The sequence below is a fragment of the Hipposideros armiger genome, unplaced genomic scaffold (assembly GCF_001890085.2).
Source record: "Hipposideros armiger isolate ML-2016 unplaced genomic scaffold, ASM189008v1 scaffold_21, whole genome shotgun sequence".
In the NCBI taxonomy this organism is placed as follows: Eukaryota; Metazoa; Chordata; class Mammalia; order Chiroptera; family Hipposideridae; genus Hipposideros; species Hipposideros armiger.
In genome coordinates, this window is record NW_017731371.1 from 5076958 (window position 1) to 5104577 (window position 27620).

Consider the following 27620-nt stretch of genomic DNA (forward strand, 5'->3'; position numbering starts at 1 on the left):
CAGTGCGCCACTCGGCTGGCCCTACCATTCAGTTTTGAAAAAAGCAGTCACATGGCTGAGATTAAAAAATAATGTCAACATGAAAGCCAACAGAATTAAAATTTAGTTTCAAATTTACTACAAACATTTCCCTTTAGAATGAGGAAAACACGTTTTTTGATTTCCTAATTATGGGCGGGGACTAACATTTGGACAATTTATTTTCTCCCTTTTCTGATATCTACTAAAATGTTATATGTAACTTTGGCAGCCCACTGCGTATAAAACATGCTTCACGTCCCAAGTTCATAATTTGTTTATTTAAAAAACTTTTTTGAACAGGTCATATTGCTGTCACTACTATCTGTAGTCAGAGTAATTCATCTTAGTGCTTTTCATACCTGTATAGGGACAATCACTAAATAAATATCAAGTCCAAAAAGCAATGTCAACTTATACCGAATAAAGCCTGTCTGAATGGACTGATTGTTTTCACATGGTCCTAACTAATCTAACTTCCGCTTCCACCTTCTGCTCGATAGGTGTCAGGATGAGTGTCCTGTTGGTACGTACGGAGTGCACTGTGCGGAGACCTGCCAGTGTGTCAATGGAGGGAAGTGTTATCACGTGAGTGGCTCGTGCCTCTGCGAAGCAGGCTTTTCTGGTGAGCACTGCGAGGCACGCCTGTGTCCGGAAGGTGTCTACGGCATCAAATGTGACAAGCAGTGCCCCTGCCACCTGGACAGTACTCATAGGTGAGGGTCAGTTGCCCCTGGAAGGAAGTGTCCACTATTTGGAAGGAGATTGGCAGAGAGATGCCCACCCCAAGACCTTTCCTGCCTCTGGGTCATGTTGTGCAGGAACCGCTAAGGAAATGAAGGCCTTTGTATGCGTAGTGGGGATGGTGCAAGTCAGAAGTGCCAAAATTGTTAGGTGGTCGTGGGTGGCTATTAAATTCTATTCTCTATTAATGGCTCCCAGCAAAAATTAAACTTGCTTGTGTTATTAGAACGTTTCCCTAAGAGGGGTTCTCTGACATTCCTTTAGAAGCAGAGATGCAATGAGAGACGTGGATTAAGCCCAGTTTAGTATGTAAAAATATCACAAAATGATTCTCACGGCAACATCTTACTTGATGAAACATCTGTGTAGAGAGGAAGTATACCGGTGGAAGTTTTGTGAGAATGCTTCACATGTGGCTGTCACATGTGAAATATGTTTTCAGAATTGATTACTCTTACATAGAACTCACAGGGGTCCTTTAGCTCAAAAAATCTCTCAAAGAATGTACGAACAGGAAACCATGATCCCACCCACCCTACTGTACCTTGTCTGCCCCAGAAATATATACTTCCACCCCCTTACTTCCTCTCCCTCCTCCAAGGACCAGATACATATCACTTAGAATTCTGGGTCTCCTTTGCAGACTGCTGGAAAAGCTGAATTTGACAAAAATGAAGTGCATTATATAGCAGTTCAGACATTATGAGAGTTACTTTGATTTGCATTCAGCACAGCTGTTACTTCATTCATGCTCCAAAAAGATAGCTCATGGCCACATCAAATCTCAGATGCACAAAAGTTAAAAGTAAACAGAAGCCTGTGGTTGGTCTCTGCTTTAAACCACTGTTAGGAGCAAAAGTATGGACTTTGCCCTGTGTGTGTGTGTGTGTGTGTGTGTGTGTGTGTGTGTGTGTGTGTTACATTTTAGTGGGACATATCAAAGAAGTACATTCTTAATGTTGTCTCAAGCAGCTTTGTAAGCTACTTTAGTCAACTTTTGGTTTTCTTTATCGGAAAATACTGCCACTCTTTACATGGAAAGGTTGAACAAACATTTGGGCAGTAAAAATGAATAATCTCTGCAGGATTTTGTTTGTTTTTAACCTCTCTAATGTGGAAGGAACTGGTAGGATTAGAAACAAGTCTGGCTGCCTTCCTTGCAGTGAGGCTTGTCCCAGCAAAAGGTAAGCCTCATGTAATGATTGTTAAGAACTTTTTAATACCATTGTGCTGTTTCCTTGAATGTAGACACAGCCTGAAAGCAAACAGATTGCTAAACCTATACAGAGGAGCTCTGCTATGAGAAGATTTGAGAAGCAGACAAAATGTTGGTTTTGTTGAAATTGGGTACCATGTTAGTAGTGGCAGGTGCAAATGGACAGTTACTTGACATTAATACCATGATAATTTTAGTATAGATCCTGTGTACCTAAGCATGTATGCTTTATTGAAGAAACACAGTCATCCCTCAGTATCTTAGGAGGATTGGTTCCAGGATCTTCCATGGATACAAAATCCATAGATGCTCAAGTCCCTTATATAAAGAAGCATAATATTCACATATGACCTATATTTCCATATAGGCTACAGCAGGGTGTGCCTACATATCAATTCATTCGCATGGGTTCAGCGCAGTGCTCAGCATCTAGCAAATTCAAGTTTTGCTCTTTGGAACTTTCTGGGATTTTTTGTTTTTTGAATATTTTTTATCTGCATTTGATTTAATCCATGAATGTGAAACCCACAGTTACAGAGAACTGACTGTACATGAAATTATTTGATAGTAACAGAGGTTAAAAAAAACACACTAAAAATCTATCTAATAATGTATAACAAGTAATCAGAAGATTAAGAAACAAATAGCCTATGAAGTGCTCCTCTAAATAATGAAAGCTACTTTTAAAAAATAGCTTTTAGAAATTCCTGTTAAAACCAGTTGAATGTTGAATATCTGAGTCTGTCTTGTTGAATTCACAGTTGGAAACATCCATCTGATTCTTACATTTTGAACTTCTGTGTAAAATTCCTGGAAACAAGATTCCTTTGAACCAAAAGGAATCAATTAATCTTTGTATTAATTGAAAATCTAGCTTGTTCATTTTACCATTTAATCAAGCATGTGGAGCTTGCTATTACATAATTCATGATTTATACTTATCCTAAAGGCTTTCATTATAATTAATGAGATAAATAAAGCAATGCACACTATTAGTTTACATTGTCTTTTGTAAATATGGTATATTGCAGCCATATATTTGAGTAGAGGTTTGTATCAGTTAGCTTTCATTGCATAAGAAAAAAAAGAAGCTACCACAAATTTAGTGGTATAAAACAGCAATTATTTATTAGCTAATGATGTTTTGCTTCACTATTGGGCTGGGCTCAGCTTGGTGATTCTTCTGCTGGTCTCCCGATGTTCACCTGGCAGATCAACTAGTCTGATTAGGCCTGGAATTCCTCACTCCCATGTCTAGCATTTGGCTGGGTGATCGGGATGACTGAGCCATATGTCTCCAGCATCTAGCAGAGGCCTGGGTCTCTTTACATGGTGACTGGCTTCCAAAAAGCAGCTAGAGACCGGGCAAACTCCAAGATGCAAACACTTTGCAAACATTTGGTTGTGTCGAGTTTGCTAATGTTCCTTTAGGCAAAGCAGGTCACACAACCAAGTCCAGATTCAATATACTCTATCTCTGGATGGGAGGAGTTGCAAAGAATTTGTAGCCATTCTTATTTTTCAATCTTTCATAGGATTGAAATGAATTTAAATATATGTATAGATGATACTAGTGTTTTAAATGACAGAAATATTCTAGTACCTAAAGACATTCACTGTGACCTGGATTTTTCAGGTGAAAACTAACTTTCATGGTGGAAATCATTTTGATTATTTGATAAGTCAACTTTGATAAAAGTCAAATGATATAAATGATTTTATTTGAAAATAGAATTTGAGATTTAGTAAGATTCCACATGACCTATTTATATTAGCTCTTGTTAATAAGGACATTTAATAGCTGTAGGCAATTAGGACATGCCTATTTGCAAATGCTACCTAATTGTCATTACATTTGAGCATTAACAACATCTCAGGAAATGAACAAAAGAATTTCAGTAACTCATTCTATTTTAGCCAGTATTGTATTGGACTCATAATAAAGCCTTAAATTGAAAATTTACTAGAAGATTTATCTCGTTATATATGTGTATAAAATGATAGGTATCCCTATAGGTGTATAATCCTATTTTCACATACAACCTGTTCACAAAGCAACCTGTTCTTTAGAAAGAAACCAGGTAGGAGTATATTACTCTTCAATTTCTAATCTGCTGTGCTAACATCAACACGTAAGTCTCATTACCAATTAAGCTGCCTGCATGAGAACACATCAAATGCCTCCAAAGTCTCTGGCTTCCTACACCTAATTGCAAATTGCAGAATACTAATTTGGGTGTCAATCAATCTAGGAACCAGAGTGCTGCACTAATACTCTCTGGGGGGCATTGAATGTCAATTTCTCTGTCTGCCTCTAGCTGAGTTCAATTCCCTGTCCCCAAATTATCTATTTCATTTAACATTTATGTCTGTACCATGAAAATTATTTCCTTCTTTTTAATGTACAGTAATATTTTCTACTAAAAGATATCCTTTTTTTATATTATGTTTAGATAAGGTAAACTCATTTAACCAATCTATTACTTCAAATATTCTTTTCCTTTTCTTACATGGAGGACCTTACTGAAGTAAATTTAAATTTGTCCTTGCATTTTGCACAATACGGGCTTTTATTGGTCCTGCTAAGTTTTTATCTATGCTGCATCCTAAATATTAGAAATTCTTTTTCATATCTAGCCCTCCTAGCAGGCTGCTACCTAACTTCCTTTTTCTTTGGTGTGAAAACACATAAGTAAATCTGGGTTCGAGTTTGATTCTGCCACTGCCTGTGCGAGACTTTGAATAAATTACTCGTTCTAGGCCTCTTTTCCCTCATTAGATAACATGGGACCATGCCTAACACTTGGATGATTGTGACGATTAAATGAAATAGTGCACGTGGATTGCTTAGCATGGTGTTAGCACACATTTGGGCTCAGTGACAACGGGCTGCTGGTCTGTGCATTCACTTACAATAGTATCGTAAACGTCACGTAAGTGAGTGTTCCCTGCAATTGATGGTGATTCCCTGTAAGCCATGAATTCGACATTTTAAAAACTAAATTTAGGGGAGATCTTGCCTTTGTATTCAGATGTACAGATTGTAATTTAACACTGGGAGAACACTGAGATACCAGGGAGAAGCAGATTAGGGCGTGAAAGCAGGACCCCTGGAGGTAGACCCCACTGCACATCAGCTCGCTTATTCACTCCATCAGCATCTACGGTGGGCTGAGCGTGGGACAGGGACAGCTAACAAAATGTACTTCATTCTTGCCCTTGTGTAGTTCCAAGTCTAGAGTGAAAGGAAGACGTCTAAAGATTGCACAAACAAACACCAGATTATAGAAAGAGCAGGGTGCCGTGAAAGAAAATGACAGGAGAGATCTGTTTTCAGTGTGAGTGGTCAGGGAAGGCCTTTCTAAGGAAGAGGTACCATCTGAGCTGAGACTGGAAGCATAAGATGAAAAGAGCTAGGCAAAGAGTGCGGGACAGCACTATGGGCATATGGAAGAGCCCTTATGTTGAAAAACCTCAACGCTTTTACAAACTAAAATAAATCCGCTGCAGTTGAGCATAGCAATAAAGAGAAATGATGAAAGAAGAGGTTGGGGAGCAAGCAGTGACCAGATGGTGGGGGCCTATGGGCTACATTTAGGGTGATCGTATACCTGGTGTCTCAGGGACTGGCTGGCTTAGACCTGTTGTCCTTATGTAATTATTAGCAATTCCCTTTTCACTCTTAAAAATGTCCTGGTTTAGACAATTATATAGTCATTTTAGCTTTATGAAACAGTATGAATTTTATTCTATTTTATTGTAGTGGGGAGCCTTTGAAGAGTTTTAAGGAGAATGATACAAAATGATCTACTTTTTAGGTGATGGGGCTTGAGTGGCTACAGGGAGAAAAGTTGGAAGGCTGTTCAGGAGGTTAGGTGATATGTCACATTGGCTTGGAGTAGGATGGTGACAGTGAGGATGAAGAGATGTAGATAAATTAAAAATATATTTTAGAGTTAGGATGGTTAGGTTGTAGTGATGAAGTAGATATGGGAGATGAGGAAGAAGGAGTTATTAAGAATAATTCCAAGGTTTCTAGTTTAAGTAACTGAGTGACTGGTGGTGCCATTACTTCATTGGGGATGATTGAGAATAGACACTGAATGAGGAATGAAGAAAGGAAAGAACACAGGCTCAGTTTTTGACATGTTAAGTTTGAGATGCCATGGGAATTCCAGATGTTTGCTCAAGGATAAGTGATTTGCCCAAGGTTAAATAGCAGATAAGTAATCTGGGTAGATCTAAGCAGAGTTGAGACTCAGACCCTTGTCTTCTGAACCCAACCCTTCTATATCCAAGTAACCATCGTAAATATAGAGCTGTACTTAGATACGAGGTGTGGCAATTAAGTTTGTGAACTCATCCTAGAAAAAGTGTTACATACCTCATTGCTGAATATTACTATGGTCACCTTCGAACTGCTCCTCTTAGGAAGCTATGCACCAACGCCAGCGCCTAGTCCACCCTTCAAAGCAATTTTGGAGCTCTTTTTCTGGAATGGCCATTAAGAGCTGTCATTGTTATTTCCTTTGATGTCCGGAATGTCATCTAAATGTCTTATTTTCAATATTTCCTTTATCTTTGGGTAAAGAAAGAAGTCAGATCAGGTGAGTAAGGAGGGTGTTCCAATACAGTTATTTGTTTACTGGCCAAAAGCTTCCTCACAGATAGTGCCGTGTGAGTTGGTGCATTGCCCTGATGCAAGAGCCATGAATTGTTGGTGAAATGTTCAGGTTGTCTAACTTTTTCACACAGGCTTTTCAGCACTTTCAAATAGTAAACTTGGTTAACTGTTTGTCCAGTTGGGAAAAATTCATAATGAATAATCCCTCTGATATCAAAAAAGGTTAGCAACATTGTTGCAACAAGTTTGTAAACTTCACTGTCAGACCTCGTACCTCTTCGTGCCATGTTTCCTGTAATGCTTGTGATGTATGCCTAGGCCTTTGCTTGTGGGCACTTAGTTGTAGTAGGGACCTAAAAGTATATTTAATTAAATTTCTGAAAATGGTGGAACATACCACCCCACCTACAAGGCTGACATACTCACTTGACAGACTAGGATATCAGGCTCAGGGAGGTTGTGTGCTTTCATTAGGGTGACCCAGGTAGGGGGACAGCTTTAATTACATCCTCAGTCTTCCTCCCTCCCAGAAAATCATTCTTTTCAAGAGCTGAAAATCTATGATTGGCAACTCTAACAAGAGGTCCCTTAGCAAATGTCTGGATGTGACAGTGGATTTTGTGGTTGGCCCTAGTTAAGGGAAGGGTGTTATCACCATGAGGGGAGGAAACCCACCTTTTACAGTCTTCCAACTGTGAGCAGAGCTGGTTTGATTGTTAAGATTTTCCTCTGGTGAGTGCCACAGAGTGCCCTATTGTGTCAGCCTCAGTAGCACGTGCATCTTAGCACAGCTGATGTGTCCATTTGCTGTAGAGCAACAGCTGGCTGCCTCGCCTGTCAGTGCAACTGCTGTTTCAGGTAGAGACAGCTGTTCTGCCCCAGGTGTGGGGCGCTGAGAGAAGAAACAGGCTGAAATGGTTGTAGCTTTTGGAGTTCCTTGGACATCACCCTGGTTAACTGCTTGCTGTAGCTCATTGGGTGGAATCCTTTAGATCTTCCTTCGAGTTGACTGTTTATTGAATCAGTGCTTTCGATTTATGAAAATTAAAGTGAGTTTCAGACAAAAGGACCCAGTTGTGATCATCATCCTGTTTGAGCATGATGCTGATTTTATGTACCATTTCTGTAGTACCCAAATGGGTTTTGGCCAATTAATTAAATAGTACCAAGCCTGGGAATGAAGTTTAAAATACTGTGTGTAGAATTACCCACACATTTAGTGATCATGGCTACAGCAACATTTGCATGGGCTTTGGGTGTCGTTTACCCGAAAGTGACCTGCTCCTTTCGTTTGTGCTCTCAGCTGTCACCCCATGTCTGGAGAGTGTGCCTGTAAGCCAGGCTGGTCGGGACTCTACTGTAATGAGACGTGTTCTCCTGGATTCTATGGGGAAATTTGCCAACAGATCTGCAGCTGCCAAAATGGGGCTGACTGTGACAGTGTGACTGGGAAGTGCACCTGTGCCCCAGGATTCAAAGTGAGTGTCTCGGGCTCTGGGGGAAGGATTTGAGGGGTGCGATGTAGGGTATACAGATACCACGATTTATATGACCTTTTCTGCAGTCCAATGAATGTACTAAAATCGATCCCATCATTAACAAGAAAAGGAATAGAGAAAAGTAGTAATAAATAGTAATAAGTGATATAAGTAATTACCTTAGAATGATGACTGGGAAAGCTGGACAAACTATAAATGTGGCATTCATATTTAATTGTTTAATTAATAGGTGCCATGAAATATGATATATTTTCATTATTACCGATGTCATTATTTTACTGTGTTTTATAGGTAACAAAGAAATTACTTTTACAAGTAGGATATGTATTATTGTCAACAGGTTTTGTCTTAATTCCATATAATTTGGAGGCACATAATATATCAAGTTAGCATTTATTATGTATTTATGTGCAAAGGTTAGTAGCATAAAAGTTTTTCAGTTCCTTTGAGAATCTGGACCTTACAAAAATACCTATATGCCAATAGAGCAGAATTTTGCCTGATTTCTAGGATTTCTTAGCTGCAGGTTAAGAAATCTTTGTTTTAAAGGAAAATGGGTTTTTCTTGAATCATTTTCTCCCAGTTTGAGGAGGAATATGTTAAACTGTGAAGAGTGTCGATTATTCTAGAGCACACGATGCAGAATGAGTGGATCATAAAGTCTCCGAGCTGAGAGGGTTTTTACAGGGTTTTCTAACCTATGTCACAATCCTTGGTTGAGTTCTTAAATCAGACTTGTCTTAAAGAGGCCCTTACTGTTTTTAAAGGAGGTGACCTCCAGTCACCTTTGATAACCGACTTGTATAGTTAAGGCTCGCTGTCAGACATTAAATTGAATCGTGCTGCTGGCTGAGTGTGTGTGCTGTCCCTACACTTCACTCACTAATCATATTACATATTGCACAAGGAAGTTAGGAAGCATTGCAATTTAACATTTAGTTCATATTTATGTTTATTTATTGATAGCAATTGTACAGCTACAGTTTATTGTTACATATCTGCTTGTTTGAGCAAGGACAAAAGGTTTTATATTTGCTACAAAGGAAAACTCATGAAGGCAGCAGGCTTTTTTTGGATCTTATGCAATACTGTGTCATAAACAGAGGCCAGCTAGCAATGCCCTTGAATCTCTAAATTTGCATAGTGGTGACATTGTAGCAACTTTTAAAAATACAATGTGTTAAAATGGGAGAGGGAGTAAAATTAGCATCCCCAAGAAACATTTTCGTTTATTTGTGTTGGCCTTCTTTCAGTTGGTAGAATTGCATGTGTTTTCCTGTTTGTGCCTGTCTAGGGGACTGACTGCTCTGCCCCGTGCCCTCGGGGAACCTACGGGGTAAACTGCTCCTCTTTCTGTGGCTGTAAGAACGATGCTGTCTGCTCTCCTGTGGATGGGTCTTGTACTTGCAAGGCAGGTTAGTGGATGAATATTTTATCTGACCCTGGTCCTGTCATCTCCTAAAGTCACAGGAAAGAAACCTTGACTAGGGTTCTAGCTCCTCCTGTGCCAAATTTTGGTGCCTGCTCTCAGAATGCCCCACAGCCAGAGTGGGCTCTGGTGCTTTCGTGAGTCAACAAGAAGAGGCTCCCAGGAGATGATCTCTGAAGTCGCTGCCAGCTTCAAAAGCCTGTGAGTCTCTGCACTCTAGGGACAGTCAGCCAAGCAGACATGTGTCTGTGCCCCTAAATTCACTGGCCTGGAGTCGTTGTGACAAGAAATGGAGCCACATAATGATTTTATGGGAGGGCCAGAATGTATCTATCCTGGATACTCACTGTTCATGGTTAACGGGGTCCTGCTTTCAAGACGGGGTTGTTCTTTCAAACACAAACCTTCCTTCTCCCTCCCATACAAATATTTCACTTTTCCGACCTGAACAAAACTCAGCATTCCGTGGTGTGCATCCCTGTGCGTTAAGGGGCCCCCACTTCATGTTTCTTCCCCCAAGAGCCCAGTAGTGCTTCTCAGGGTTGGCATCCTTGTGACAGATCACACGGCACACATGGCTATTTGGGTGCTTTTGTTCATTTCTGATAGAGGCTTTACGTGGCAGAGCCAATGCTTTCTGTGCTGGGGCCGGAGACATTGCTGTGCCTCTCCAAGATGTTTTGAAAGGGAAAGTGGCTTGGAAAGGCTCAGCAAAACTCCCTGCTGCCTTTGTTTCCTCATGTGCTTTGGTGTTCTTGTCTTGGCAGGCTGGCACGGGGTGGACTGCTCCATCCGCTGTCCCAGTGGCACCTGGGGCTTTGGCTGTAACTTAACATGCCAGTGCCTCCATGGCGGAGCCTGCAACACCCTGGATGGGACCTGCACATGTGCACCTGGATGGCGAGGGGAGAAATGTGAACTTCCCTGCCAGGTACGACCGAACCAGTGCCCCAACTGGGAAGGCCTAGGCGCGGGTGTCAGGGGGGAGCCTGCTTTTGCAGCTTTCCTGATTTAAAGTGTGTGAGTGTGAACCAACCACAGTAGCTATTAGAACTGAGGTGTTTGAACTCAGAGTGGATGTAGGATTGGAAAAGGGGTAGACAAGGAAATTGGTTAGGTAGCTTTGTGAGAATCACTTCCTTCTTCTCCTTCATCTCTACTCAGGTTCCCTCCAATGACCCCCTCTATTTTTTCTGTTCTTATACATCCATCTCTTCCTGGCACCCAGTCAACAGCATTTGTCACACATGGTGGTGTATGCCTGTCAACTCTCCAAATATTATGTTTCCATTCTAATGGAAATCCTCCCGCCTTCAGGCTAGAAAGTGGCAGGGCACTGAAAGGGGGTGGTGATGGTGTCACAGAAATGCTCATTAGGATGGTTAGAAAAGGTTTGGAAATAGCCACATTTTAATGTAAATATCCCTGGAATCACAAGACTCTCCAGGGATTTCCTTAGTTCAAGGCTAACTCCATTCCCTTGACCTGCTTTGGAGATACCCATCTTTAGAAAGCCCACACTATATCTACCACAGGCTGACAGGGTGCAAATGGGTAGTGCATTCTATTGTAACATGCTGATTTCTCTTCCTCAATGAAGCACATGGCTGGTTTCTTTCCATCACTCCTTCCTATCACAATTGTTTTCTCCTGAGCCATTAAACATTCTCTCAGTGGTGTGTGTTCTCTGCCTCCGGGAAATCATCTGGAGATCCTCTGATGACAAGATGACACTGTGACACCCTGAAGAGGGCTCCTCGTGAAGGGCCTCCCATGGAGGTTCTTCGCTCCCTGGGCTTCCTCCTCATTAAGTGCACCCCATTCCCAATGCAGAGAGAGGGTCGATCCACCCTGGGCTATTCCATGCCCTGCAGACCCTTAGGACAAAGTTAAATTAGCTTTGCTGCCTCTCATCCACCAGTGAACAAATTATCAGTGAGCTGAGATGGGCTTGAAGATCGCGTTTCACTCCCAGTCTGATTGTGGACAAAGCAAAGCCCTGGCACAATCGTGTCCCTTTTTGTATATCGGATTACTAAATCAGCAAGGGCTGATGGTTCAGTGGCTCATACTGCAGCAGAGCTAAGTCCAATGCAGCTCCATCAAACATTATTGGGGCCTAAAAAATGGCCTATTTATTTTATTTTAATAAGACCTAGATAAATGATTATGGCATCTAACACCCACTGCCTGTTTTATGCAGGTTCTCAGGTTACTCCCTCTTGGTAGTTGTGCATCCCATATTTTTCTTAGCTCTTGGGTGGTGTGGAAGGTTTGTAAGTACTCTCCCTCCGCTCATCAGGATCCGGCCTGAAAGAGCAGGGCTTAGGAACGCAGAGATTTCCACTCCTCTCCCACAAACTAAATGATCACATTCACGAAGAGTCTTATGTCCACTGGACCACCAAACTGATGCACACGTGGCAATGTATAGGTCTGGGAGGGCGTGAATAGGACGCTGGACCAACATGTACTCCATCCTCTTTTTAAGATCTTGAATCAGAATACTTTGTGTTGTCTAGACTTCTTCATCATGAGGAAGATATTAATTAGGAAAAGTAACAAAAGACTTTCATTTTTCCTTATAGCTCCACATTGGCAACTTATGGAAACAAACTTAACGCAATTAGAGCTAAACACTTTTTAAATTTTAGAGCTTGTCTACGTGGGCCAGTGGCCTCCCTTTCTACTAAAGAATAGAATGTCTTGCAAGGAACATTGAACTATTTTATAGAAACCTTTAGGGGCAAAAGAAAATATGTTTAGAAGTTGTGGTTTACGATAAGAAAGATTATTTTAATTAGTTGGCATATTTACATATATCTGTGTATATGCATATCAGCATATTAGCATCATTGATTTCACCACTCATGTGCCCTAACTGTATGTCTGAGGGACTTTAAAATACCGACCTCCCGGAGCCTACATTTTAGGGGCAAGAAGACATGAGAAGAGGTGATGATGATAATGTATATTGCTGAGAGGTGTTTGGGAGAGGAGGAGGGTGCTGCACCTGCAATGGCTGACTGTGGCCCCTTTTGTCTCCCATCATGGGGCTTCCCACGTCCTCGTTGCTGTCTTCCATGCAGGATGGCACGTATGGGCTGAACTGTGCCGAGCGCTGTGACTGCAGCCATGCTGATGGCTGCCACCCCACCACGGGCCATTGCCGCTGCCTCCCGGGATGGTCAGGTGAGAACCAAGGAAATGGAAAACATGCCGATCTATGCCTAGCACCGTTCCTTGCTATTTCAAAAAAACACACCCAGGTCAACTTTTCAGGAAAAATAGAAATGAAAGCAGTCTCCAGTGAGCTGACACATTTTTACCCAAGAAATACTACTGCTAGGATTAATTAATCCATAATCTAGTAATGACTTTTTGTTAAGTGGTGCAGGGGCAGTTCTCCTGAGCCTTCCTGTAAGGTCCAACTGTCAGAATTCAGGCCGGCAGGCGGGGAAAATGTGAATTGCTGTAAGAGTTTAGTGAGACCTCTGTGGTGTTTTTGAGCATTGAGGAAAAGATGATTAGAATAAACCATAAGAATGTAATTAAGTTCACCTTACTGAGGCTAAATATTAATATTAATATGGTTAATATACAAATATGAAATATTCATTACTAGAAATAAAAATTTCAAAACTTAACTTTTCCTTATAATAATGTTTAAGTCATAAAAATTCATAGTGGGATTGAATAACAATTTTCTAATTGCGAGGTGGAAGTTTCTCCTTATTTTTATGACCTCATGGCTTCAGCCAGGAAGTTGATCAAACTAACAGGCATCTTAGAAGAACAGTGTTTTTGCTTGTGATGTACAGCCCTGGGAGATGGCATTAAGTGCCCACTCAAATTAGGACCTTGTTCTTCTTTTTTATACATCAAATAAGGCCTATCCTAAAAAAACAACACAAACAAAAAAGCTAAGGAACTTTTAAGTACTTATTAAGAAAAATTACCAACAGGAATGCAATGGGACAGTTATTGAACATTGGAGTAATGAACTGACTATATATAACCATTTCTACTAAAAGTCGCATAAAATGTTGATTGCTGATGTGCCAATTTAGAGTGAAACCTTGGTATGCTAGGAACTGGATGACAGGTAGATAAAAGAACCTTAACTTTATTTAAAAATTCTCTTTGAAGTTGTGTGTGTGTGTGTGTGTGTGTGTGTGTGTGTGTTCATTTACTCATATTGTATTTGTTCCTAAATATATTTGTATATAAATTGAGAGGTGAGTGGAGATTTGTTAAGATAGAACTGTTTCCCTATTGATGCTTCAGTATCTTCCAAAACAGTTTTCAACTTGTCATCTAAAAGAGCAACTGGTGGTAACAAGCTAAGTATCCTCTGTAGTGATAGTTCATATTTTCAGAAGGTGGATCTTTCAGAAGAGAATCTTATGTCTTCACACCAGAGATGCCACATTTAGGAAATTATGGGGTCAGGGTGGTCTTTTTGAGCAAAAATTCATACAAAGAAGACTCTAGAGAAATGATAAGTAATGCTTACTGGGTGCTCACTGCAGTCTTACAACAACTCTATAAAGTAGGAAATATTAGTTATTTTACTCCTTTTTACAGATGATGAAGCTGAAGCAAGACCCCAGAGTCAGTAGATGTGAGACGGGATTTGTACCCATGCTCCGCACCCCATAGCTAGCTCTTTTAGCTACTGCACCCAAATGCCATGCACAGACTTATTTCAGGAAGTGCTGGGCGAGAGGGTAGTTGATGCTGAGATTTGTTTTCACTATGGATAGAGACTTCTAAGAATTGTATGAGAGGACCATGGTAATCAGTGCTGATAACCAGCAACCTTTTCCTCTCTCTATATAAAATAGCTTTATTGAGATATAATCACATACCATCGAATTCACCTAAAGTGTACAAGTCAATGTTTTCTAGTGTATTCAAAGAATTGTACATCACAGCCACTTTTAGAAGATTTTCATCACCTTCAAAAATTAGTACTCATTAATAATAATTCTCCCATTTACCCTCAATCCTCTCCTCCAGGCAACTGCTAATCTACTTGTTGTCTCTATAGATTTGCCTATTCTGGATATTGTATGAATTCATAGAATACGTTGTCTTTTGTGACTGGTTTCCTTAACATGTGTTTTCAGGTTTCATCTATATGGGAGCATATATCAGTACTTTGTTTATTTTGACTGCCAAATAATATTACATTGTACCACATTTTATTTATCTATTCATCAGTTGATAGACATTTGGGTTGTTTCCACTTTTTGGCTATTTTTAACAATGCTGCTATGAACATTTATATATAAGTTTTTGTGTGGATGTATATTTATTGGGTATATATTGAGACATTGAATTTCTGGGTCATATGGTAATTCTAACCTTTTTAAGAATTAAAAAGAATTGCTAGCCTGTTTTCCAAAGTGGCTGCACCATTTTACATTCTCATCAGCAGTGTATGAGGCTTCCAATTTTTCCATATCTACACTGTCATTTGTTACTATCTGCCATTTTGATTATAGCCATTGTTGGTGTAAAATAATATCTCATTGCTTTTGGTTTGCACTTCCCCAATGAAAAATGATGTTGACTATATTTTCATGTGCTTATTGGCCCTCTGTATATCTTCTTTGTAGAACCATCTATACAGATTCTGTGATTATTTTTAATGAGGATATTTGTCTTTACTATTGAATTGTAATAGTTCTTTATATGTTCTAGACATATGTTCTTTATCAGGTATATGACTTACAAATATTTTCTCTCATTCTATGACTTTTTTTTTTTTTACTTTTTGATGGCTCCCACTGCAACAGAAAAGATTTTATTTTTAGAAAAGATGAAGTCTAATTTGTCTACATTTTTCTTTTGTTGCTTATGCTTTTGTCATCAAATCTAAGAAACCATTGCCTAATCTAAGGTCACAAAGATTTATGCCTATGTGTTCTAAGAATTTTATAGTTTTAGCTTTTACAGTTTTAACTTTACAATAGGTTTTTGATCCATTTTGAGCTCATTTTTATGTATGGTATAAGTGTTTGGCTTCATTCTTTTGCATGTGAATATCTAGTCCCAGCACAATTTGTTGAAAAGACTATTCTTTTTCTCCATTGAATTATTTTAATATCCTTGTCAAAAATCAATTGACCATGAATGTGGGAGGGTTTATTTCTGGACTCTCACTTCTATTCCATTGATATATAGTATATCTATCCTCATGCCATTAGCATACTGTTTTGATTACTCTAGCTTGGTACGGTTTTAAAATTGGGATGTGTGAGTTATTTAACTTTGGTCTTTTCTTCCCAAGATTGTTTTGGCTATTCTGGGTTCCTAGAATTTCCATATGAATTTTAGGATCAGCAAATCAATTCCTACGAAGAAACTAGGTGGAAATTTAATGAGGACTGAATCTATAGATCCATGTGGGGAGTATTGCCAACTTAACAATATTAAGTCTTCAGATCCTTGAACATAGGATATCATCAGTAACTTCTTCATTGATCTTTCAGTCATTTGGAATTTGTTGTGAGCTTCTTTGGCTTCTAACAGCAATAAGCTGAGGTGAACTATCATGTACTTGATTTCTAGTGTCTGAGAGCTACCTTGGGAAACAGGCCAAGGCTGGGGTAATAGACTATTTTCTGTCAATAGGAGCTACCCACAGACACCAGGACTTCCTGGCCCTCTAGTTTCTCCCTGATGTGCAAAAGTTGAGATAACTCAGACTTCACAATATGAAGTTCCACCTTCTCATGTTTCTGTTTGGCTCTCAGCTACTACATGTTAAAACTGCATCACACCAGGGATTAAACCAGATTCTGTGACTTCACAAGGGTTCTTGAGGTTCTCAAATAGAGCAACCAGCACTAAGTTCTCAATGACCACAGTGACACGAAATAGCATTTTTAACCCCCAGCAAATTCAGGACTTTTCTGACAGAGAGGCCATATCCTTTGTTTTGGGTAAAACTCCATCAAATCCACTTCTAGAAATGTGAGGTGTTCCTGAACACATCCATCGCTCCTTCAAAGTATCCACCTCCTTCGATGATTTAGAACCAGCCTGTGAAAGGCATACGCTAATGGTACACAAGAAAATCAGGAGATAGGATTTGGCCTGAAGCCAGTCAGAAAACGCGTTAGTAGCATTCCACAGTCTGGGTCATGGGGTAAGACAAATGATCCCATCTGGACTTAGACCTGTGGAGCTACTACTGAATGCAGTGGCTTTGTCACACAACATAATCTTGTAATCCTCAGTCCATCTGTGACTGGTCTGCTTCTCCAAAGGGGGGGAAGCGTTGCTGCTTCATGTTGCTCTGTCGTGTGTTGCCCACCATTTCTCTGCTTCATAGACCAGTGTCTTATTTATCGGGGTCTTCTGTGTGGGCCGTTGGTCTGCAAGTATCTGACATTTCATCTGCTGTGAAATGGTTGTTTTTTTTTTAGAGAGGTCCTCCCCCACACTCACAGAACACACTTGGCATAAGCAAAAGTATTTTGAGGAAAAGCAACTTCCTGAAGTTCCAAAAAGCACCCTACCATTGGACCAAGAATTGCCTTATTTTTCTAAAGGGAAAGAAGTGTACCCCCTTTATTATTTACACAGAACATAATTGCATTGTCAACACTGGATAGGCTCATGATTTTTCATCACAAACTTGTTTTAAGTACCTTGTAAGGATCTTTTTCAATAGTAAGAAAGCTTTGCTTTTCATTGAAACACTGGTTTGGGGGCCAAATAAATAACATAAGCCCATGTAAGCAAGTTCTTCTGTTTCCTGTCCTCCCAGTTGCTGAGCTTGCTCTAGGTGAAATTTAGGAATCACCAGACAGGGTAGCAGTGTGTGGGTAACAGTGAGGCTTCTGTGAAGGAATCAGTGAATTCTAATATAGGGGCCTGGGCTCTTCCCCCGGCCTAGTCAACAAAATGGCGTAGAGGCGCCAACAGTGCTTAACCAGTGAGGACGACACTGTGTGAAGAGATGGATCAGGCCTCTCTCTGGGTTTGGAGCCAGAGATAGGAGTCAGAAGGCCTTTATCTTTTATTACAAAGAAATTGACATGCCTAAATTGAGGAAATCAGATGCTAACCTGATATACTCAGGAAGCCGGCTTGTTCTCTTACCATGGGGTCCTTCCACCACTCCTCATAACTTCTCCCTCTTTTCTAGTGTTTGACTGTCTTTTTCCTCCTAAAGGAACTGAAACTCTTGTTTATTTCTACTGTCATTAATGGTCTCATTTTACCTAGCCATAAAAATATTCTTCAAAATGTACTACCACGTAGGTTAACCAAAACAAAAGTTGCATCTGACATCTCAGATACCATTTCCAAAATAAATGTACTATTAAAAAAAAAAGACATGTACTTTTATTATATGTGGTTATTTAAAACCTTAATTTACAGACATTTTTATCCAATGGACTACTTTATCAAAAAAGGGGCAGATTGCAGTAAAAAAAAAGGAGGGAAAAAGAATGAAACACCTTTCAGGATACAGGCTGTGTCCTGGGCTCCTTCTCCCACACCTCTGACACTCATATACACACACACATCTATAAAAGGAGCCTGGCTTTTCAAAATGAGTATCCTGAGATTCCACATGTCAATGAAATATAATTAGTTGTGTGTGTGTGTGTGTGTGTGTGTGTGTGTGTGTGTTTCCATTGTAGTGGAATGATTTACTTTATCAAGTATTTTCCAAAAAGAGTAGAAACACACTGACATTTTTTTCTTCCTTTTTGCTCTGACTTCAGTCAGTCAGAACACTTCTTCAGTGAGCGTTAGAGCTAATCGAGACTTTATTCCAGCTTTCTGGGAACATACGCAGCCTCCAGCCTGGTTCTCAACCATGGCTAAGATCACCGTCACCTACCAACTCTTAACTTGCATATCCCCTGTCCCCACCTCCCAACTACTGAATGACAGACAATCTGGAGAGTGAAGAGGAAGATGGAGCCATTGCCAGCCCATAAGGCACTTTCTGTACAAGTTTGGAAATCCCTCAGGGGGCACTTCTTGGCAGGTGGGGGTGCAAGCTGGATTTTTGCCCCCGTTTAGCCCTGTTGCCAGGGGCTCTTTGTAACAACCTGCACAGCCCTACTTGGTGGCCCTGTAGGTCATTTTAAGAGTTGTCCTGGTGGTCCGTGCAGTGGCAGTTACTAGTCTGTAGCCTGGTCTCTGCTGTGCCTTGCTACTCTTGTTGTTGAAGAGTGGGGGTTGAGGGGCCAGGGGCTCAGGGGAACATTTCTGTGACAGAAGCATCATAAGCAGTGGCAAAAGACTAGAGGAGGCTTGGGGATGCATTCATACCAGAAAAAAGAAATTGTTAAATGCTAAACAGAGAAAAGAAATTAGGTTGCCAAATCAACCTCTAGGAGTCTTCGGAAAGGGGAAGGGATTAGCAGAGCATGGTATAATGGAAAGAAAGGGAAAGGGGAGGAGGAAGAGAGGTAGAGGACTCAGCTGAATGCAGACAGAAGGGGGGATGTTGGAAGGAGGAAAACCTGCAGTCAAGTTTATAAGAAGAACCTGGTTTCTCTACTCTCCCAGCAAGCAGAGCTGGGCCTGCAGTGGTCCCAGCCCCTCTCCAGAAGGACAGCCTCCTGTTTTAAGTTTCCCCAAACACGCCAGGTTTGACCATCTGAGTAAGTGAATACTACTTCAGGTGCTGATCTGTCCTAAAGTGATCCCCCATGTGGCTTAGTGATGCCTGAATTGTTATCATGGGAGACCCTCCCCTTCTTTGTCCAGTGACATATAAGTGCAAATTCAAGTGCAAATGAGTTTTATTAGCATGCATGCCCCCAGTCAGCTACAAGTGCAAGTAACTAGTTATCTGACTCTTTAGGGTATTAGGGGGTGGAGAGGGTGTATTCAGGAACATAGGTCTGTCTGTCTACATGGTCTTAGGGGTGGGGGAGGGAGTCATAGAAAAGCATAATGTGGGGTCTCTGAAGTCAGGATGGAGGAGGAGCTTGCCTTCCCAACAGAAAGGCTGCAGAAAAAGCCAAAGTTCCCAGATCTCCCCATCTGCCCAGCAGCCTGTTCTGTTTGTTTGTTTTATCTGGGGCGGGGTCCGGTCTAAGACGGGCCACGCTCTCTGGTGTTTTTGTCTTGTAGTGCAAATGCAAACATCTTTGATATGACTTACCTGGATTTTTTTTTTCCAAGTTGGTTATCTATATCAAGCAGATCCTTTTTAATGGATCTTTAAAACTCACAGTGCCCACATACATGACAAATTTAACAGCCAATTGCTGAGTGTCTCCAAGTCGTATGTAGCCATAGTGCTTAGGTGCTGGGAACGGGAAGATAAGTGCAGTGTTCTCTCCTGGCTGCAGGAAGAAGCTCCCGTTTTCTGAGGGCAAACACCGTGGGCAGAGGTGGAGATGCGTGAAAACCTTCTCACACTTCAGCGTGCAGCCGCTTCATTGACCAGGGGATTAGAAAAACAGAAAAGTGTTAGGACTAAATCCTGTAGTTCCTCCCTTGTATAATCACCAAGCCCAATTATTATTAACGAATCTCTCTCTTTGCTCTAATATATGTGTACCATCTTGCTGCTCAGGAACGAGACATCGGATTGAAATCATTTCTTTCATTCACTAGCACCCCAAATATCGCAATTCTGGCATAAGGAATATAAACAATTAAGCAAGACAAGGAGTTTGGGTGTTATCTTTGGGCTCGGGACCTAGTGACACCCCAGATGATTCATTTTCCGCATTCATGCAATCACAAAGGCCCAGTGAATGCTGACTTCACATGGAGGCGGCTGGCATACTGCATCAGGCATTAAAGGCACGGACATTTCTTTAGAGCCGCTTAGCTGAAGTTTATCACGATCATTCAGCCATTGCCTAGCAACTTGGGAAGGCTATCAAGGAGCTCTTTGTCCTCAGGACTGGCAAAAGCAGCCCCTCACAGATCTCCTTATCAGCGTTAGAACATTTATCGGGGGACAAAAAAAAGGCTGCCATTGAGCCAGAGATTCCTGCAAATTTAAAGATACCCCTTCCTATTTTGTGCCTTCTTCCAAATGTTTTAGAAAGTTGTTTCCTGAAGTAGTTTTTACTAAAGACTGTGGGAAACATTCCAACGGAATTTCCTCAAGATATCCTGTAATCCTATTGCTTCATAATCTGGGCTGGCATTGAAAAACACAGACCTGGGCTCATGAAAGTCTATCTTCTCAAAAGTAAGCAAGGAATGACATTTCTACCCCCTTAGCTGGGAAGAGTTGACTCTTCAGGTGTGCAAAATATAAATATGCTGGGCTTCCCGCTTTGAGTGCATTTCTCGACACTTCTTCAGGAAAGGAAGAAAGATACGGTTGTTCCATCCTGTTGGAAAATGGTCCTGAATACCATGTTGGAAGAAGGGCGGGGCTTATTGATTCATTCAACAACTATTTAACACCTTCCTGTGCTAGGCACTGTCATGAACAAAAACAAGCCCCGTCTCTCCTTCATGGAGCTGCCAGAATTCAGTAATTCCCCTGGGTGGAGTATGGGGCAGGGGTAGATCATTTATCTGTGTTCGCTCCTCTATTTCTCTGGGATTCATCTTCCCCTGCATCCCAGCTGCACGGATATAGTTTAAGACCTTGTCGATTTTTACCTGGATAACCCAAAACTGCCACCTGACAGGTCTTCTTTCTTCCAGGCCCATCATCTTCCAGCCATCTCCTGCCCTTCCATAAACCACAGCTTTAATTATGCACGTCTCCTACTTCATTGTCCACTTGGTCCCTGGAGGAAGCTCACACTCCACAGTGTGGCATTTTTGGCTTTGGTCTCCATGACTACTGCCCGGATGCCTTCTGTGTCACCTCCCTTGCTCTTCTCAGTCCCAATTCCAACTGTCCCCAACTTGTAATTCCTGAAGGACAAGACACACTCTTCCTTGGGGCTCTGAGGCTTGCAGCCACCTTTCCTTTACCTTGGAACCCTCCTCCACCTTCACAAATTATTTCCTCCTGACTCTGATCACCAGACAGAGATGGGTGTGCCTGTTCTGGGGCCATTTTCATTCTAGACTTGGATGTTTAAGCTTAGAGAACCTCTCATCAGCAAGCCGGCAGCTGCCAGACCCCTTGAATGTTTATTCAATTGAATTCTCTTTTCTGTCTTTGACAAAAAAGGAAATGAAAAGATATAGGACTCTAGTAAAATTGTCAAAGAGTAGGATATCAATGAAAATAATATAATTCCGGAATAAAACACATACACACACATATATACACACAAAATGGTTAAAGCAGACTTACAGTTCCCTATACTAGAGAAAGTTTCAGTGCAGTGTTAGCCGTACATAGAGGTCACATCAGTAGCCATATACCTAGTGTGACCTAGAGAAGCACTGACCCCAGTTATCTCCTCTGTGAGTCTCATTGTCTGAAATTCTACAATTAGAGATTTATTTCTTAGGCTCTTAACATGTATATCTCTGAAAATATTACTATTCTCTAGAGACGGTAACACCTCAGCAATAATAAATTTATCTTATCCTTACCTGACTATAAGATGAAGGGAAAGATGACAAGAGGGCACAGAGGCCTGAAGGGGGGGAGTAGTGATAGGTGCAAATGGTGCCTCAGGAGGAAAAAAGACAGCTTTACACTTTTCCCTGGAGTTAACCCCTGGCCGAGACATACTTTATATGTGTCTTCAAATAGATTAGGCATTAATATCTGCAAACTGATGACTCATTTTTACTGATGATAGAGGAAGAGTAAAAGGATTTAATATTTAGGGGGAGTTGGTAATAGAATTGTTATAATTTACTTTCCAAGGAAAGACTTCATTGCAATCGTAAAATAAAAGTTATTTGAAACTAAGCTTGGTTCTGTTGAGATATGCGTATGAATGGAGACAGAACATTTGATAGATGATCTCTAGAATTCCCCGTGATTGTCTGGAAATGAAATTGATGGGTAAATCATGTGAAACAAGCTTATCTTTGCAATGGATCTCCTTGCTGTATCGTGTGCCTTGTTGCTTGTATAAAAATTACCTCGATAAAGTTGATTATGATTGATGGTTATGCTAACCAGCTGAACAAACCTATCAGGGGAAGGGAATCAGATATGAAATAAAGGATCACTTATTCAGGTGTGTCAATCTGCCCTGGAGTCATTTTTCTCAACATGCTGTGATTGAGAATGTGCAAAGTCATATATAAATCATGATAATCTATAATGGAAAAAAGCAGCATATACTTTTTGACCTGATGCAATGGTGTACTCCATTGATTAAGTGTATTGTGAAGGAGAGACTTGGCAAGTAGCTGATAAACTAAATCGCCATAAATGGCTACATCTCCCCCATTCCCAAGCTCCTACCCCACACACAAAAAAGTGCCCCAAAATCAGGACTAATGTTCAGGGTGATTTTCAGGTTAACAAAATAATCACTCACCTTCTAATCCAAAATTCTAACTGTGATTTGTGTGGGTGGCTCTAGATGAAAATGGCCAGGGTGTCGGAATCTCTACGAAGCAGGTGCCCCCTTTTCAGCACCTGTTAAACAGTAGTCCTGGCTCACTGGCCGAGCTCAGGACTTGAATTTGAATAGTGAAGCCTGTTGCAGGTTACCTTTGTTGGTACTTCCTTCAAATTCACAAAGCAAAGTTTAGGTGTGCAGCCTCCTTTTGAAGTGGTTTACTTCTCCATATACTTGATGCTTCTGGGTAGTATAGGTAAGATCCTACTGCTGGTGGATCACATTTGGGGAACATAGAGTCTGCAATTCCATCCCAGCTTTTCAAAAGAGATTTGGGGGGAAAAAAAGATGATATAGTTATGAATTCAAGAAAAGAAATATTATAGTGGGCCCAAATTCTGTATTTTATTCTATGGGGAGTTCTTAAAGCCCAATCAACTTATAACAGGCCTGACCTCCTTTCTTCAGCCCGCAGTCCAAGCTAAAATAGCGGTCTATTGTTGGTTCCAGCTACACACAGTAAGATCTGTGTGCTTTCATGCCTACTTAACACTCTTTACCATGTGGGAGACTTACAGAAGGAAAAAAGCAGAACAGTCCACAGTAGAGTTAATGGTCCAGCAGAAATGGCTGTGTACCAATTAGTAGTGTGTGTGCTATGGTTGGGGCTGCTTCTGTTTTAAGGTTCAGGCCATGGTAACTTTTCTCCTAATCAATGTAGAAGCAAAAACTATAATACAAACATTGCCTCCTCAGCTTCCTTGGTGCTGGGTGCTGTTAGGGTTCTGGAATCCTTGAGAGTGTGTGTGTGTGTGTGTGTGCTTGTTCTTACTGTGTTTTCACTTTGTCTAACGAGCAGTCACCCATTCACTGCTAATTATAACTCATTCTTATTACCTCTCAATACAAAGAACATTTCTTTGGGTTGTGAAGAATTTGAACTTTCGAGAAAGAAGTCTCTGTTGTGTTTCAAGTACAAATTTACTTCCACTTACTTCAAATAAAACTTGGTTTTCATTTTTATTTTTGCAACTTGGGTTTTTCTTTATGTTTCTTTCAGCCATTTTGTTCTTTCCTGACTGACTCTAAAATTTCTCTATTTCCAGAGTGAGAGTTAAACACCTACCTATAACTTCATAATAATTAATAGCTTAGACAACAGCTATAAATAACATCAATTGTGATAGTCCACCTATAGCTGCCCAATGTCAGATTAAATTTTTAAAGAAGAATTTGGTGGCACAGATCAGTGTATATCTCTGTGCTACACAATGTACTGTCAGAATATTTTAAGATTGGGTTTATTTGTTTGCTCCAAGGCGGAGGTTTTCTCTGCGTAAAACAATTTAAGCACCTTTTATTTCTCCTTATCTTTTTACAGTTTGTCCATTTCTCTGTAAAAATAAAGAATGGGGGGGGGTGAAGTCACGAAGAGCTAAATGGTAATAATATTTTTGATTGATTTTGCCTCTAATAGAGCTCCTGGCGTCCCCTTTGCTCCCTCCTCCTAAAGAAGAAAATCGGTATAACAAGTGTTTTATTCCTTCTCTTTTATGACTCTAATGAAAATGGTCCTGGGGTGACTTTAATGTTATTATGTACATGATCACACGATATCTGATGGTGTATTGATGTGTATACATGTATTTTAAACCTTATACCACATCCACTCATTCTCACCTGGGATCCCTCAGCTGTGATACCATGACCTTAGTTAGTCCTTGTCTCTGTTAGCGGCCCAGAGGTGCCCGCCTGCCCACCCTGCCTGTCACTCAGCCTTGCCTGTATGTACTGTTCCAGGTATCCACTGTGACAGCGTGTGTACTGAGGGACGCTGGGGCCCCAACTGCTCGCTGCCCTGCTACTGCAAAAACGGGGCCTCGTGCTCCCCTGACGACGGCATCTGTGAGTGTGCACCAGGGTTCCGAGGCACCACTTGTCAGAGAAGTAAGTGTTTCCTTAGGCGGCAATTTCCATCTTTTCTTCTCAGAGTACCATGTACAGAATTATCTCTGTCCCAGTTCATTGTGATATTCTGTTGCAATCAAGGTTGAAAGAGAGTGTCATAGGTCACCCTGTCCTTTTGTAGAGCTGTCCTCGATAGCACTTCCCCAAGAGCTTTTTTTCCTTCCAACCTTCACGACTAACCTAACAGATGGGGCTTTAGCCATTTCTTCTCAGTAATGGTTTCATTGTCTCATTGTCATCATCATCAGGATGTGTGTCTTGATCCCGTCTTAACTCTTGCAAATGGTGTTCCAGAAATCCATTGACCTGTAAATATTTTATTCAGCAATTTTGGCATTGGCCTTACTTCAATTACTAGAAGTTAACATCAGCCAAACCTTGCGGCAAATCAAGCATCCTGCTTGTAGTCTTAAAATCCATGCTATGGGGAGAATAGAATTGCAGAGTTAAAAATTGGGGCTGTTGACATTAGTCCGTAGAATTTTTACGTTAGGAAATGATCCATAAGATTTTACTAAATCTTTTAAGCCAATGTAATCAAGAAAGGATCTATGACTAACTATAAGATATTATACAGTATTCTAATTTTAATTACTTTTTTTCATTAAGAGCTCTGTACAGTCATCCTATATTTAAATCCAAATAATGTCTTGGGAAGAACCTAACTATTTAGCATTTTGCTTATACACTTTTCAATCACAATCATTAACCTAGACCATCCCAAGGGGAACAATATTTTAATTCTGACTGTAGATCTATTTATTGCCAGTAATGACTCTTAAAGAATAAAAGATCAACACCTGGCTTGAGAATATTTATTTGGGTCGTGTTACAATTTATTATTCTATTTCCTTCCTTCATTTATTTGTTCAACAAAAGTTCTCCAAGCCCCTGCTTAAACCTCAAGCTCACTGGGGCCATAAACGGGAAAATAAAGAAGACCAAGTCATTTGCCTACCCTCAAGCAATTCAGAATTTAGTGGCTTCTTTTTATTAGTAAAGAGTACCCTTGTTTCTTTGGTGGTGGTTGTTTTATACTGGGAAAGTTCTCAGTATCATTATATATAAAAAAAATTTTATTATTTTATTTTATTTTATTTTTTTACCCAAAACTTGAACTAGATCTCAATGTGGATTATAAAATAAATACATCTCAGGAAAGATAACCGTTGATTTCCATTCTGTTTTCAGTCTGCTCCCCTGGTTTTTATGGGCATCGCTGCAGCCAGACATGCCCACAGTGTGTGCACAGCAGCGGGCCCTGCCACCACATCACGGGCCTGTGTGACTGCCTGCCTGGCTTCACAGGTGCCCTCTGCAATGAAGGTAAGGCACACAGGCATTTTGGAGAGAGAGGTGGTAATGAGCAAGCCCCATGCAGTCTGTCTTCAGGCTTCCCGAAGGACATGTCTCCCGCTATCAGCTATCCATGCCTCGGGTATTTGCAGAATACCTGTGTTTGCTGAATAAGCTGTGTTTGCAGCTTCTGTAAATATGACTTTGAGCTTTAGAAAAGCTGGCTTACCACTCCAGCTTTATTCTCTGAGCGGTGCTACTCCTCCGTTTTAATTGGAAACAGCCTCTCATGAAAAATCAATAGGAGGAAGGATTTTGACTCCCTGAGCAAGAAGTTATAAAGTCAGAAATGTGATGATGCCTCCTGCTTGTGATGCCTTAATGAGGCCGTTTGACTTCATGTGTTTGCAAAAATGAGCCCATTCAGTATGAGGGACGCTGCTAAGCAGAGACAGCTACTAAACGGGCATCAGGGTTGATGACCTTTCAAGCCGTTTCCTGTCCCAGGTGTCTAGGGCTCTGTGAGATGAGACTGTAATTGTGAATGACTGACCTATAACTTATTCACAGTGTGTCCCAGTGGCAGATTTGGGAAAAACTGTGCAGGAATTTGTACCTGTACCAACAACGGAACCTGTAACCCTATTGACAGATCTTGTCAGTGTTATCCGGGGTGGATTGGCAGTGACTGCTCTCAGCGTAAGTCTCATTTGAGAATAACCGATCAACCATTTGTATTTGTTTCTTTTAATACTCTTTAGGATTGAGGGATGAGTGGTTATATAATCAAGACAAAGAAAATATATGAATAATTATAAGATCCATTATTTTAAGTTTTAAATGGCTTTCTTTCCCCAATAAGAGCTCTATGCACAATAAGAGCTCTATGCAGTGGTCCTATATTTAAATCTCAACGATGTCTTGGAAAGAACATAAATAAATAGCATTCTTGCTTATTCACTTTTTAGTGTGAATCTGTAAAATGGGGGGCGTGTACTCAGAAATTCTGTTCTAAGATTCACTCCAGACCGCAAGTGTCAGCTATTATTTTCCCTTTGCTCTTGGGAAAAAATGGTTACTCAATGATGGGAGACTTTTTTTTTTCATTTTTAAAACTACTTTAGATTTACAATAATGTTGTAAATAATTTTTAGGGGGCCAGATGGTCTCATGTCTTGTTAGGGAGATCACTTCATGGACGGTGTAGAGGCCTGATAACTGCACTGTACATCTGAAGCTGCCATTGAATAATATTATATGTCAACTATAATTTAATACATATATAGTCATGGGATGTGGAGTATAGTATGGGAATGGAGTCAATGGAATTATAATAGATATGTATGATATTGGGAATGGGGGGGCAGTGGATTGGGGGAGGGGGGTT

General features: G+C 40.6%; 1 protein-coding gene across 1 annotated transcript in view; it reads left to right on the top strand.

Moving 5' to 3' along the window:
- The window catches only part of MEGF10 (multiple EGF like domains 10), a 182886-nt gene that overhangs the window by 134869 nt on the left and 20397 nt on the right, over window positions 1-27620 (top strand). The window contains exons 9-16 of the mRNA XM_019635311.1: window positions 522-734; window positions 7906-8080; window positions 9396-9516; window positions 10298-10461; window positions 12620-12722; window positions 24770-24916; window positions 26129-26263; window positions 26804-26932. Coding sequence (XP_019490856.1) covers window positions 522-734; window positions 7906-8080; window positions 9396-9516; window positions 10298-10461; window positions 12620-12722; window positions 24770-24916; window positions 26129-26263; window positions 26804-26932 — 1187 coding nt within the window. The remainder of the gene's footprint in view (window positions 1-521; window positions 735-7905; window positions 8081-9395; window positions 9517-10297; window positions 10462-12619; window positions 12723-24769; window positions 24917-26128; window positions 26264-26803; window positions 26933-27620) is intronic.